A 13,889-nucleotide genomic window follows, 5' to 3' on the forward strand; every position below is an offset into this window, starting at 1 on the left:
TTGCTTTATTTGAAGGATGTTTGCCTTTTGTTTCATATATTCTTTCATTTTTGGTATCAACCCTTTGATTTTATCAACAGCACGTTTACGTTCACATTGCAATCTCTCAATTTTATTCAGCAAGGCCTTTTGAGTGAGTTTGCTTTCCCTTTTCTTTCCCATCTCTTCAACCGAGCACGGGGTACCACCAGTTTGACTCATAGTGACTCTTTTGATTCAGTGTTCAGTGAATCACAACATCCAAACACAATGCAACGTTTGAACACGCTCAAACGATTCGATTCAATTCAACAGCAGTTCATTTTCCTTCCAAACAACATCACGGCATCACACAAACAAGCCGCAAAGTGCAGACTTCCTACAGACACCAAAGTAAGTCGCGCGACCTCGCGCATCCGATTTGCATTCCAAACAACTTTAACATGCACCAATGCCAACCAGATTCCTCATCCACACATATATCCACAGATAAACTTATCTGTCCTATGAAAACGAACACATGACGTGGCCCATTTGGTTTGCAATCGCATCACTTACTTGGCGTCTTCCTGATTCGTCTGTGCGCTGATTTTGCGAGCGATGATTTTCCTGATAAGATGCCGTTTTTTGTTGACAAAATATTGCGACTTCCTGATGCCTCCTATAAGTCGCTCGAGAGGCAGTGAGGGTCCTTTATATTTGTGACGCGCTGGTGGCTTTAGACAGAGACACTGAGCCCAAGATGTTATATGGAAAGACTTTATGTAACTTGAAGCATGAAAAAACAATACAGCAATTTGTGTCTTTGAATACCTTGTATGGTGCCGATTATTGCGTTGGTGTGATGATTGTTGCGTGTGCCGTTGTGATACAGTTTTGCGTTGCTTGGTTTGCGCTGCTGTTTGCGTGGCTGTTTGCGTTGCTGTTTGCGGTCAACAAAAAATACGGCTACCCCACTCTCCTTCTCTCCTCCTCACCTGTGTGATTGTGCACGCGCTTTATGTTCGAGCAGGTGCCAATTATGCCCACGTGACCAAAACATAAAACGTCACTGTGAAACCCAAACCAATCAGTATACAAATAAACATTATAATTAAATGAAAAGTAATATGGCTCCTATAACAAGTTTATTTCAAAATGATTAATAAAACATGAAGTCTTTATAAGAGCGTTATTGAATCATATTAATTAATAATTCATAAAAGAATAGTTTGATTTATATGATATAAAACATCTAATATGATGTCTATGGTGCTGCTGGGCTTCAGGACTTTTACTTTGTTTTGATGAGTGACGTCACCGTTGTGCGCCGCGCTCCCGCAGCCGCTGTTGTGATTCTGCTGAAGGTTCGTGTTTAACATGTTTAATTAACGCCACACATTTATTCCATTTTATAAGTTTGCAGACGAATCTGTGAGTAAAACTCGAGCTCATATTGGTGACAAAACCGGCGCGACTCATTTCATTTTTCTCCCTGAATTGTAAATAAGTTTATCGTAAATATAAACAAGATCATTCATAACTAGATTCTTAAAGTTTGAGAACAAACTTTGAGGCTGGCTTGTGAAAGCCTGATGGTAATAGTTTATTTAGTTTAAACAGTTTTAAAAAGTATGAAAAGATAGATAGATAGATAGATAGATAGATAGATAGATAGATAGATAGATAGATAGATAGATAGATAGATAGATAGATAGATAGATGGATGCATGGATGGTGTGCTAGCATAAGTCAAACAAGTCAACCCCCGCTTCTCTACGATGTTCTGATACTAAGATAAAGCTGCTGTTATATCGTTGCTAGGTTAGTCTGTTTTGTTGCTATGGAGTGGATTGACAGCTTAGACTGAGGATGTATCAAATCTTCTTGCCAGTATGAACAGTTAAAAGCAACACCCATGTCTCTATCACACTGCAGCATGACTATATCAATCTGAACCTCTATAATGGCAGTCTATGGGACCGTTGCTAGGGTGCCGTATCTGGTTGTTAGGGGTGTGGCTAGAAAGTTAAAAGCTCATCAGTTATTGGTAGTTTGGTAGTCTGAGTTAAATGAGCCCAGTTAGAAGTCTGTGCGACAGTCTGATGTAGAGTTATGAGCTCACAAAGTTTGACCCCATGTAAAGTCAATGAGAGTCTTTTGCAGTGGAAGTCTATGGGACAGTTTCTAGGGTCCCAAAAGTGGTTGCTAGGGTGTGGCCAGAAAGTAAAAAGCTCATCAGTTATTGGCAGTTAGGTAGTCTGAGTTAAATGAGCTCAGTTAGAAGCCTGTAGGACAGACTGATGCAGAGTTATGAGGTCACAAAGTTTGGTCCAATGTTAAGTCAATGGGATTTTTCAGAAGGTCCCGGGACGTTTTTCGGAAAACCAAAAGTCGGATCAGTCGGAAAAGATATAGCAACCCGAGTCAGACCAGTTTGGAGGTCTGGTGTGAGTTTGGTGGTCATAGCTTGAAAGCTCTAGGAGGAGATAGAGTTTAATTTTTAGTCTCAGAAGAAAAATAGGATAACAATAGTCTGGCTTGCTACACAAGCCAGCCTAATAATAATGACGGAGAGACGGAGATTTGAGGATCTCCAGAGCAGCACAGCTCACTGAAAACACACAGCCTGTGCTCTTACTGAATACATTCTGCCATATTAGAGATTAATCTCTTATTCACGAGTCTTTTATACAGAGAATCTCCTCAAGGGTTTGCTTAATTATGTGTTCAATAATGACCAAACACGTTTATAAAAGTTCACAGTGTTGCTGGAGATGAAATAACATCCTGTAAATATTTCCAATAGGTTGGATATATACATTATTAATTAATAATCACTCATATTTTACCATATCACTCTGCTTAACCGTCTGTCTCGCGTGTCCGCCATGTTTGTAGTTTGTTTACACTTTTGTTTGTAGTTCTAATCAGATCCTGTTGTGTAGGTGGACTCTCGCTGTTATGAAGCAGAGTATCAGTAATGACCCTTAATGATATTACTAATTTAATAAAACTAATAATGATAATAATACAGGTTAATATAATGGAAGTGATTTGGCACACTGTAAACCCCATTAAATGAAGAGAACTCAAACCAACTGAGTACTGTAAACCCAATAAATTAAGTTAACTCAAACTATTTGAGGAAAGCGATTGCTACAAACCATTTCAGGTAAAAAAAAGATTTTAATTCTATTAATTTAATTCTCATTTGCATTCATTCATGTGTAGTTCTCTTGTCCGATCAATTGATGTAGATCCGCCTCCAGTGTCCACTAACTAATACGCTAGAGAAGTGATTGAGACACAGTCAGAGGTTTAGTGTTGATTTCTTCTTGTTTGTGTTGATTCTTCTCCTCTTAAACAGACAGAGAAACTCCTGCTGAAGCGACTGAGCTCCACTATTATAAAGATGGCCTTTATTAAAGAGGAGAGTGAAGACCTGAAGATTGAAGACACATTCACAGTCAAACATGAAGATGCTGAGCAGATAACAGGTTGGTGTTCATTCTCAAAGATCAGCTCAGTCATTTTTATCCTCATTCAGATAATGAAGGGTGTTGTTGGAGAATGTCATCACAGTGACGTCATCTTACAAACACTGATGAATCCTTCAGATGGACAGGAGAAGATCCTGCTTACAACTGAAGAGTGTTGAAGGGATATAGTCTACGTAAAATTTACAATTCACTCACTATTTACTCTCCCTCAAGTGTTTTCAAACCTTTACGTTATTAATCAATTCATTCGAATGTGACGTCATCGCTACAGATCGCTACATCGTAAACAGATTTCGGGTGAACAGTTCGCGCAGCGCCGCGTTTGGTTTGAGTTGAATATGAATCACTTGAAAGAGATTTTGTCTGAAAAAGGTATGCCTGTACACACATCTTAACAATCCGACCATGCGTGATCATCATAGCGATAAGCAGATGACCAATGCCAGAAACTTCAATTTAATATAATTTATTTAACCACTAACTTTGTGATTTTGCGTGTTTTTAACATTGCGATATAGGTCTTCAATTTAATACTTAATGATCTTAAAAAGGTCTTTAAAAGTCTTAAATTGGACATTATGATATCTGCAGAAACCCTGTGGTTGCTCTACCAAGGAGGCTAAAGACCATGGGCACTAGCGTCGTCACTAGAGCACCTTTAGAGGTCAGAGGAGTGAGGTTTACCTGCACAGCACTCACTAGCTGGCCTACATTCCCACTAAAGAATTGTGGTTGAACATGTCAGCCGACTGAATCAAGAACTTCACTCTGTGTCTGATAGGATGTTCCTCTGCACACCTGCAGGGGGCAGTACCTGTGTTGGCATTCCTCAAAGAGAAACTGAAACTAGCGCAGAACACATGCAAACTATAAAGAGCTGCGTTACGTATGGTTTTACTGCACTTACCACTGTCCTTAAAGGGATTTGCTCATGCAGATATGTCTGATAGTCCATACCAATTGCTAATAAATTTTATAAATATGAAGAACTTACAGCCAGCTTCATTATGCTTCCTCTTGACTTATGATGTTTGCTTGGTTTGGTCACTTCTAGGGCTGGGTATTGTTCCAAAATTATGGATACCGATATCCTGAATTCGATACCGGTTCCGAACGATACTTTTTTCGATACTTTTATTTCAAGAAATATATTTTTTAACAAGATTAAATAACTCATAATCTCCGAGAAACTTTGGTTTTATTTTTTCAGGATGTTTGGGACACTTTTCACAGCAGGCTTATCTCTAAGACCAATAAACAAAGGAACAAAATGAGCAAAGTGTAGTTCACACAATATATTAGTGCAAACAGTTCAAGCCGTTTTAAGTCCATCAATTTTGAGTATTTGTGAGGCTTACTGCTGATTGAAGGTTTAGTTCACCCAAAAATTTAAATTCTGTCACTAATTATCTTCAAATGCAGATATTTGGGATTTAATCCAAGAGCTTTCTGATCCTCCCATAGATAAATCAATGAATAAAGTAATTTTTGTTTACTTTGCACACAGGAGTATTCTCGCAGCTTCATATAATTATGATTGAACACTTATATCACATGGACTCATTTTGACTGTGTTTTGGTTCCTTTCTGGGCATTGAAAAATGCACATCCAGTAAATCTAATCTTTCTCCAGCGTAGAAAAAGGCAGCAAACCTTTAACAATACAATGTGTAAAGGCCCTGTGGCATTCGCCTTTCAGCAGGAGCAGAGACTATTACATTAATGTGAAGAAAACATGAAACCTAACTGTTAATGCAGCCAAGGATAAGGACATTTACATAAGATGAGTTTAATGTGATGTAAACTTCATCATTTACTGTTAACCTTAAAGCACTTTAGTATCAACTCAGCTGGGTATTTAAAGCCATCGAAACAGTGCATAACGTTACACAGCCTACGTTAGATCCTAAAAAAGGGTTAATAAATTTACCCTGCACAAACCCTGTTTACACTGTCAGGTCTTGATGCACAATTCTCATTTGTTGTAACATGTAAATGGAAAAGCAAAAAAATCTGATATAGGCAACAAATCGCAATTGCAAATGAGCATCAAAAGTGGCGGATCTGTTCGGCGAGTTTTGCCATCTTTGCCACACTAGCCACTGCGAAATATGCAAAGTGTTGTTTAAGCAGAGAATGGTTCAGTCCTGATTTACCCCCACGCAGTTTATGTAATGGTATGGCCCTGAATCCTGATGTGTGTGCGCACTGGTATTAGAATAAAGTTGCTCTGTGTAGCCCGCAGTGCCCGTGTTATTAGCGACAAAAAGCAAAAGTTACAACACGAACTTCGCCTAACTTTAAGGTGATTTTGAAGCGGAGGAGGTGGAAAAGGGCCGTCAGCTTGCGCTTATGTCTGTTTACCTTTCGGAGCCCCAGCCATCGCGCTTTAAACCTCATCAATCACGGAGGACGTCGCTTGTGGTGGGCATGTTGTTGTGATGACTGCGCCGGCGTGATCTTCTTGCAGTCAAACAATGCAAACATGCTTTAAAGTGTAGTGTACGCATTACAGCCTCACATTTGACAAGCTATGAGCGAGTGGGCGTAACCGCTGTAAACGTTTGATTTTTAAAACAGCCTCGCTGCAGCCAATCACCCGCATTTAACCCGGGCACGTTGACAAGATTATACCCTTGGGTATCGAAATGTGGTACCGAACGAAAATTATTTTTTCGATACTCGATAGTATCGAGACGATTCGGTCGGTGCTTAAAAAGTATCGAACTCGATACCCAGCCCTAGTCACTTCAGTGTTTATATTTGTGTATCTGATCAGCTATTCAGAGCGCTCGCTCTCACTTACGGCTGATGCTAAGGCTAATTTATACTTCTACATCAAGTAAATGATTTTAAGTCTTTTCGTCATACACACTAAAACATCTGAAAGCAATATGGCTCAAACTGGGATTAAAGGAGGCATGTGAAAAACATCAAACAAAATACCCAGACAGACGCTCACCGTCAACTTGGTGCCGGCGCGCCAAGAGAGGCGATAGAGCAGTCAGGGCGGCGTCCACGGTGCGTCTTCCATCGCCATCTTTCCAACCTCCCCCTTGGTATTCCCTTTTCGTATTAAAGGAGGCATAACATCCAGTTTGAGGGTGGCATTCTCGTCATTTGCCTAGAGCACCAGTTGTGCTTGCTCCTGCCCTTGTCCTGACCTTTATGGCATTAACAAGACATAAATAGCAGATTTGTTTAAGTCTTTCTCTATGTTTTAACTTTAACTTTTAGCTTAACTTTGTGTAACTTTGTGTTTTTGTCCTAGAGCTAAAAGAGGAGAGTGAAGATCTCAATGAAACACCAGTTAAAAACCACCAATTTCCAAATCAAGACGAATCTTTAAGAGTCTCTAAGACTGAACACACAGCCTCACAAGAAAGACCTCAAAAGACTGTATTAAAGCCTCAGTTGATCTGCCAGATATGCGGGAGAGGCTTTGAGAAACCAGGTCTTCTGAAAGTGCACATGCGGACGCACACCGGAGAGAAGCCCTACATCTGCCAGGAGTGCGGGAAACTCTTCAACGAGCACGGGAACCTGAGAGCGCACCTGATGATCCACAGCGGAGAGAGGCCTTTCTGCTGCCAGCAGTGCGAGAAGAGTTTCATCACTAAAGCCCACCTGAAGGTGCACATGAGCGTCCACACCGGGGAGAAGCCCTACACCTGTCCTGAGTGCGGGAGGAGCTTCACACAGCACAGCAGCCTGACAACACACTCCAGGATTCACACCGGAGAGAAGCCCTTCAGCTGCAAACTGTGTCCCAAGAGGTTCACCACCAACCCCAACCTGGCCTACCACATGAACAAACACACCGGAGACAAGCCCTTCAGCTGCGATCAGTGCGGGAAGAGCTTCAGCAACAGAACCTGCCGCACCAGACACCTGAGGATACACTCTAGAGAAGCACACACCTGAGGATACACTCCAGAGAGAGACACACCTGAGGATACACTCCCAAGAGAGACACACCTGAGGATACACTCCAGAGAGAGACACACCTGAGGATACACTCCAGAAAGGGATACACTCCAGAGAGAGACACACCTGAGGAGACACTCCAGAGAGGGATACACCTGAGGATACACTCCGGAGAGAGACACACCTGAGGATACACTCCAAAGAGACACACACCTGAGGATACACTCCAGAGAGGGATACACCTGAGGATACACTCCAGAGAGAGACACACCTGAGGATACACTCCAAAGAGAGACACACCTGAGGATACACTCCAGAGAGGGACACACCTGAGGATACACTCCAGAGAGACACACCTGAGGATACACTCCAGAGAGAGACACACCTGAGGATACACTCCAGAGAGAGACACACCTGAGGATACACTCCAGAGAGAGACACACCTGAGGATACACTCCAGAGAGAGACACACCTGAGGATACACTCCAGAGAGAGAAACACCTGAGGATACACTCCAGAGAGACACACCTGAGGAGACACTCCAGAGGGACACACACCTGAGGATACACTCCAGAGAGAGACACACCTGAGGAGACACTCCAGAGGGACACACACCTGAGGATACACTCCAGAGAGAGACACACCTGAGGAGACACTCCAGAGGGACACACACCTGAGGATACACTCCAGATTAGACACACCTGAGGATACACTCCAGAGAGAGACACCTGCAGATAATCTTGTCCATCTTTAAAAGTCTCTGTAGTGGTGTTGACAATACGAACACTGATGTCACCTTAACAGAAACCCCGCCTCTGCTCTTATTTGATTTGACAATGACAAAGACACGACTGTTGTAGCACTCAGAGTTGACTTCTTCAACTGCAGGTGTACAGAGCACAGTGGCAAAACATGAGGCACAGCAGAAGGATATAAGCCTCTCAATGCTAAAAGCTCATTCGCTGTAATCAAGGCTTTACTCAGTAGTGGAAGGGGTGGGGCTACTAGTTAAGGGGCGGAGCTATCAGCAGCTGAGGTTTAATTATTTACTTGCACTCACCGGCCACTGTAAAAGGTACACCTGTCCAACTGCTTGTCAAAACAAATTTCTAATCAGCCAATCACAGGGCAGCAGCTCACTGCATTTAGGCATGTAGACATGGTCAAGAGGATCTGCTGCAGTTCAGAGCGAGCATCAGAATGGGGAGGAAAGGGGATTTAAGAGACTTTGAACGTGGCATGGTTGTTGCTGCCAGACGGGCTGCTCTGAGTATTTCAGAAATTGCTGATCTACTGGGATTTTCAACAACACATTGTTTATATATACAGTAATGTCTGTGCTCAATGAAAAGGGTTTCAAATATCAGTTTCAGTTTCAAATGTTCTCAGTGTTGCTTTAAGTCACAGAGCAAATGGAGACTCGATGGGTAAAGCAAACGATATTTACCCTAAAGGTGAAACCTGGAAATAGGCCTTTTCATTTTTGGTTAATTATTTTAGGGTCATTTTGACCGTGTGTGTGTGTGTGTGTGTGTGTGTGTGTGTGTGTGTGTGTGTTTGTTGTAAGGTGTGTCTTATTTATTTACTTATTTTACATTAAAAAATGGTGGCTGTGCTCAAATGTTGCATAACTGAAAAACATTCTTTAGAAATCTAATGTTCATTGACCCCCTTCTGTAATATATTTTAATATTCTACATATTTGAAAATATATTTATTTTTGCTAGTCATGTTTTATAACTATTTTAATAATATTTGTATCACTGGTGTATAAAGTAACTTACCAATAAACCACAACAAAAAGCTTTTTTTATTATTTCACGCACTATGGAGTGCAGTTTTATATATTTGGAGATAATAAAATGCCCCCCTGCTTTAAAATTTTGGTGTAAACTGTATGTTTAATGAATGTTTTAATTGTTTGATGTTTTCTGCACACCAATGGGCGACATATGTATCAACACATATACATATATATGTCAATAACTAAGTATTTCCTTCAATTCCTCCTCATGTTTGTCAAGTGCGCAGTTTTATTATTGCTTTAGCGACTGTGATTTCAGCGAGAGATGAGGACTTTTATTTTGATGTGGTGACCTGACGTCATTCGGTCGCGTGGAGTTCCAGTGGTGGACTGATGAAGGTTTGTGTTTTTATTAATATTTAAAGTTTTCCTTTAACGCAACACTTGTCAGACACTGTCATATATTCAAAAACAATCTTGTATAACGTGAAGAAGACAGCACAGCCACTGTTATCTAACATTAACAACCGCTATATTTGTGTTCGCTTCAGTTATCGTCAGTCAGTTTGCTGTAAACAAGGACCGAAAGCACACACGAGCCTGTCAGGACAGCGCTAATTAACCCTTCTGATAATGTTTACATCCTAATCTGTTAGGAGTGTTTACGTTTGTTTTATCCAATGAGTTAATCTGTGACTCCCTAACTAGTGCGCTAGAGAAGTGATTGAGACACAGACAGAGGTTTAGTGTTGATTTCTTCTTGTTTGTGTTGATTCTTCTCCTCTTAAACAGACAGAGAAACTCCTGCTGAAGCGACTGAGCTCCACTATTATAAAGATGGCCTTTATTAAAGAGGAGACTGAAGACCTGAAGATTGAAGACACATTCACAGTCAAACATGAAGATGCTGAGCAGATAACAGGTTGGTGTTCAGTCAGGAATTAAACAACAGCTTTAACAGTAGCTTCGCTTGTTTACAGAAAAACACTGTTATTTTACTGACATTTCCTAGATTATTACGATCAAATCCGTTCAGTAAAGTTACACACTAAGAGTTTTACAGAGAAACACTGTTATTTTAAAGACTTTTCCTAAATTATTATGATCAAACACCATCAATACAGTGACTGCACTAAAACTTCAAGAGAAATCAATGTTATTTAAAAGAATTTTCCCTAAATCATTACGATTTAACACCTTTAATAACATGCCAAGACATGCTCTTGGTCATAATTTAAGAGAATAACGAGATACAACAGATTACAATTCTCACAACTTTAAAATGACATGTTATTAAATGGTATTTCTGTACAACGTGTAGCGGTTTAACCTGTATGGAATTATTCTGTTATAGGGGACGCTGACAAAGGAAAACAGATCCAAATGCAGGTTTATTGCACAGAGATATTTAGGCAAGCAATAGTCAACACAGGGACAAACAGAAGTATGCAGGGAATCCAGAGTCATGGTCAAATAACAGGCAAATGGTCAGTGCCAGCAGCAAACCATTAACAAAGCAAGGCAAAATAAGAGAAACGCGTCATAATGTTCACGGTAACAGTATAACAAGACTTGGCAATTGGCGTCTGTGCTGCTTTTAAAGTCCATGTAATCAGTTCATAACCATCCTCCGACTGTGTGTGTGTGCGCACGCGCAATCAGCAGAATGCGAAACAGGTGCATGTGAGGATTTGATGGTAATAATCTATGAAAGTCTGTAAAATAACAGTGTTTTTCTGTAAACATTTGAATGAAAATATCTGTAGATTTATTATTTTTTTGCACTTTATTTCAACACAGAAATTTTACCTTAATTTTATGGTTTTTGTTTGGCAGCCGTAGCTGCAGTCATTTCACCTTTTTGTATGATTTCTATTTATGCTTGTTTTTTTTTACAGAGCCAGTAATCACAATTTATTACTTTTATATTTAAAGTAATTTTAAATGTACTTAAAAAAACAGGAAAAAACACTGTAAAACTGTAAAATTGTCATCAATTATATAGTATATAAAATAACAGTCGAGCTGTTAGTTTACAGATATTGTTTGTAATTTGAATATAATTTAAAATAACAGAGAAAATACTGTATAAATAAAACTGTAATTTCCCTGTATAAAAACACAAATGTCAGTAATTTGTCTTTAATGATAAAGTACCTATAATGAAAGTCAAACTGCTAATTTAGGGAGACTGTTTGTCATTTTACGAAGTTTTGAATATAATTTGAAATGACAAAAAATTACTGTAAACAAATTTGAGATATTTTCTGTCAAATTAGTATTTTTTTACAGTGTAGAAGAATGAATGTAGCGGGAAACCATGCTGTTTAAAAGTTCTCTGTAGTTCTCTTGACAACACACACACTGCTGCTCTGGGATGAGCCGCGTGCAAAACACTTGCGGCTGTTAGTAAACCATTCAAAAGATCCCCCTCTTAACGCAAAAAGCATGTTCGATTGCCCCTTATGCAGCCAAACTAAAAATATATAAAATAATATTTTTAATCGTCTAACTGATACCATTAATCGGTTACATACACACCCTTTCGGTTAACGGTTAATCGATTATTATGAGCCTCCCTAGTTGTGATAAAATCATCTCAAAGAATGTCGTCTTTAAAATGGCAAAACTGAGCTATTAACACTTAATGTCAGTTGTCATAAGCATGTATAATCTCCATCCTGATATTTCCTGTTTCATGACAGTCTTATGAACACCTCCTTCATGCAGTATTGTAGTTTATCACAATATACTACTCGATCATTCTACTGTAATCTGTGAAATATTGCAAAATGTAAACGGAGAGTTGTTTTATAATATTGCTGAACGATGTATAAAGCAGACATTCAGCCGAAACTGTCAATGAAGCGGACAACAAAGACTCAAATACAGTTCAAACTTGCTTAATGCATCGTAAATGATTTAGAAATGAGTAAAAGTGCACAGTTTAAACAGTAGATTGCATTTATGCACTATTTTTAAGTAAACACTGCATAGTTTTGGTTGTTTTTTTGGCAGAAACATGAGCCAAAGTCTGTGCACAGACTGTAAACTTGCCCTGTGGCAGGTCTCAATAAGTCCCTTGTGAAAGTCCATAATGTCCACCATATTTGACAAACTCAGAGCTTTGTTGTGATTTAAAGGGCTAGATCACCCAAGAAAATCGCTTGCGTGTTCACTCTTGTGTTGAGCAATAGGCCAGGCCTGTTACAATAATTAATATATGGGCTTATCACACAACATGGACATGACCTCAAGCCTTTTTTTGCGATGAAATATATATCGCCCATACATAAAAACCCATTCTAGCAATATAATATTCTACAAACATTATCAGACACACTGTGAACATTTCCTGAATCTGTTCAACATCATTTGGGAAATATTCACTGGAGGACTTCAACTGTCTTAGAAGACGCATATATAAATGCATCATTATTGTACATGCTGCATTGGTATTTTGTATATGGCATTTCGAATATAATATTGCCACTCATATTCTCTCATACTCTGTCTTCACTGTGATCCCTCTTGCAGTGTGTCATTAAACTCTTTTCACTGTAGACCCGCTGAAAGAGGAGAGTCAAGACCTCGGTGACTTCACGAATGAGGAGAGATGCACGCCGACTGCCGAGAAAACACCTGAGAAAGCCGACCCCAGCAGCTCTGTCAGCTGCCGGCAGTGTGGGAGACGCTTGGGTGGACAGCAGAGCCTTCAAGCACACCTGAAGACCCACAGCGGAGAGAAGCCGTTCAGCTGTGACCACTGCGGGAAGAGCTTCAGCAAGAAAATAAACCTGAAGGTGCACATCCGGATCCACACCGGAGAGAAACCCTACACCTGCGATCAGTGCGGGAAGAGCTTCAGGTGTCGAGACGCGCTGACCTGCCACCGGAGGATCCACTCGGAGCGCTGTGTGAAGTGTGCGCAGTGTGGGAAGAGCTTCCCGGACGGCACCTGCATGAGGAATCACCTGCTGGTCCACTCCGGAGAGAAACCCTTCAGGTGCAGATGTGGGAAGAGTTTCCGGTTCAGCAGGAACCTGAAGACTCACATGCGGATCCACAGCGGGGAGCGGCTGTTCGTCTGCTGCGTCTGCGGGAAGAGCTTCTGCCATAAAGCAGGGCTGAAGAACCACTCGAGGATCCACAGCGGGGAGCGGCCGTTCAGCTGTGCTGAGTGCGGGAAGAGCTTCGCTTATAAAGCCACTCTGAGCGCGCACGAGAGCGCGGCGCACCGCGGAGAGAGCCCTCACGCCTGCCGCCACTGCGGGAAGAGCTTCAGCCAGAAGGGCAATCTGAAGACACACATGCGGATCCACAGCGGAGAGATGCCCTATGAGTGTGTGCAGTGCGGGAAGAGCTTCAGGCGAAAGGAGACGCTGAACACACACGCACACACCCACACCGGAGACAGTCCGCACACGTGCAAACTCTGCGGGAAGAGCTTCTCTCGGAAGGGCAATCTGAAGACGCACATGCGGATCCACAGCGGGGAGAGACCCTTCATCTGTGCACACTGCGGACAGAGCTTCAGCCGCAAGGAGACGCTCAACTACCACATGAAGACCCACTCGAGCGAGGACCGCTTCATCTGCCAGCACTGCGGGAAGACTTTCCCTGATAAAGAGCAGCAGAAGAGGCATAAAGCAGCTCACGCCGGAGATCTGCCGCCTTCAGACCTCAGCGGTCAGACTTCAGAGAAGGCGTTCGTCTGCCAGCAGTGCGGGAAGAGCTTCACAGTTAAAGGAAACCTG

The 13,889-nt window shown here is 41.2% G+C and overlaps 2 protein-coding genes across 2 annotated transcripts in view; both read left to right on the top strand.

Annotated features, from left to right (window-relative positions):
- Positions 1-1,232: 1,232 nt before the first annotated feature.
- Positions 1,233-9,179, top strand: LOC110439382 (uncharacterized). Its single transcript, XM_073949073.1, has 3 exons — positions 1,233-1,325; positions 3,329-3,458; positions 6,733-9,179. Exons 1-3 carry the CDS (start codon positions 1,266-1,268, stop codon positions 7,383-7,385), a joined length of 843 nt encoding a protein of 280 aa, XP_073805174.1. The 5' UTR covers positions 1,233-1,265; the 3' UTR covers positions 7,386-9,179.
- zgc:194336 overlaps positions 8,721-13,889 on the top strand; it is a 5,463-nt gene continuing 294 nt past the window's right edge. Inside the window, 3 exon segments of the mRNA NM_001130658.1 lie at positions 8,721-9,531; positions 9,925-10,054; positions 12,697-13,889. The exon segment at positions 12,697-13,889 is cut by the window's right edge and continues 294 nt beyond it. Coding sequence (NP_001124130.1) covers positions 9,970-10,054; positions 12,697-13,889 — 1,278 coding nt within the window. The 5' untranslated portion in view covers positions 8,721-9,531; positions 9,925-9,969.

This window comes from Danio rerio, chromosome 4 (assembly GCF_049306965.1).
Source record: "Danio rerio strain Tuebingen ecotype United States chromosome 4, GRCz12tu, whole genome shotgun sequence".
NCBI lineage: Eukaryota > Metazoa > Chordata > Actinopteri > Cypriniformes > Danionidae > Danio > Danio rerio.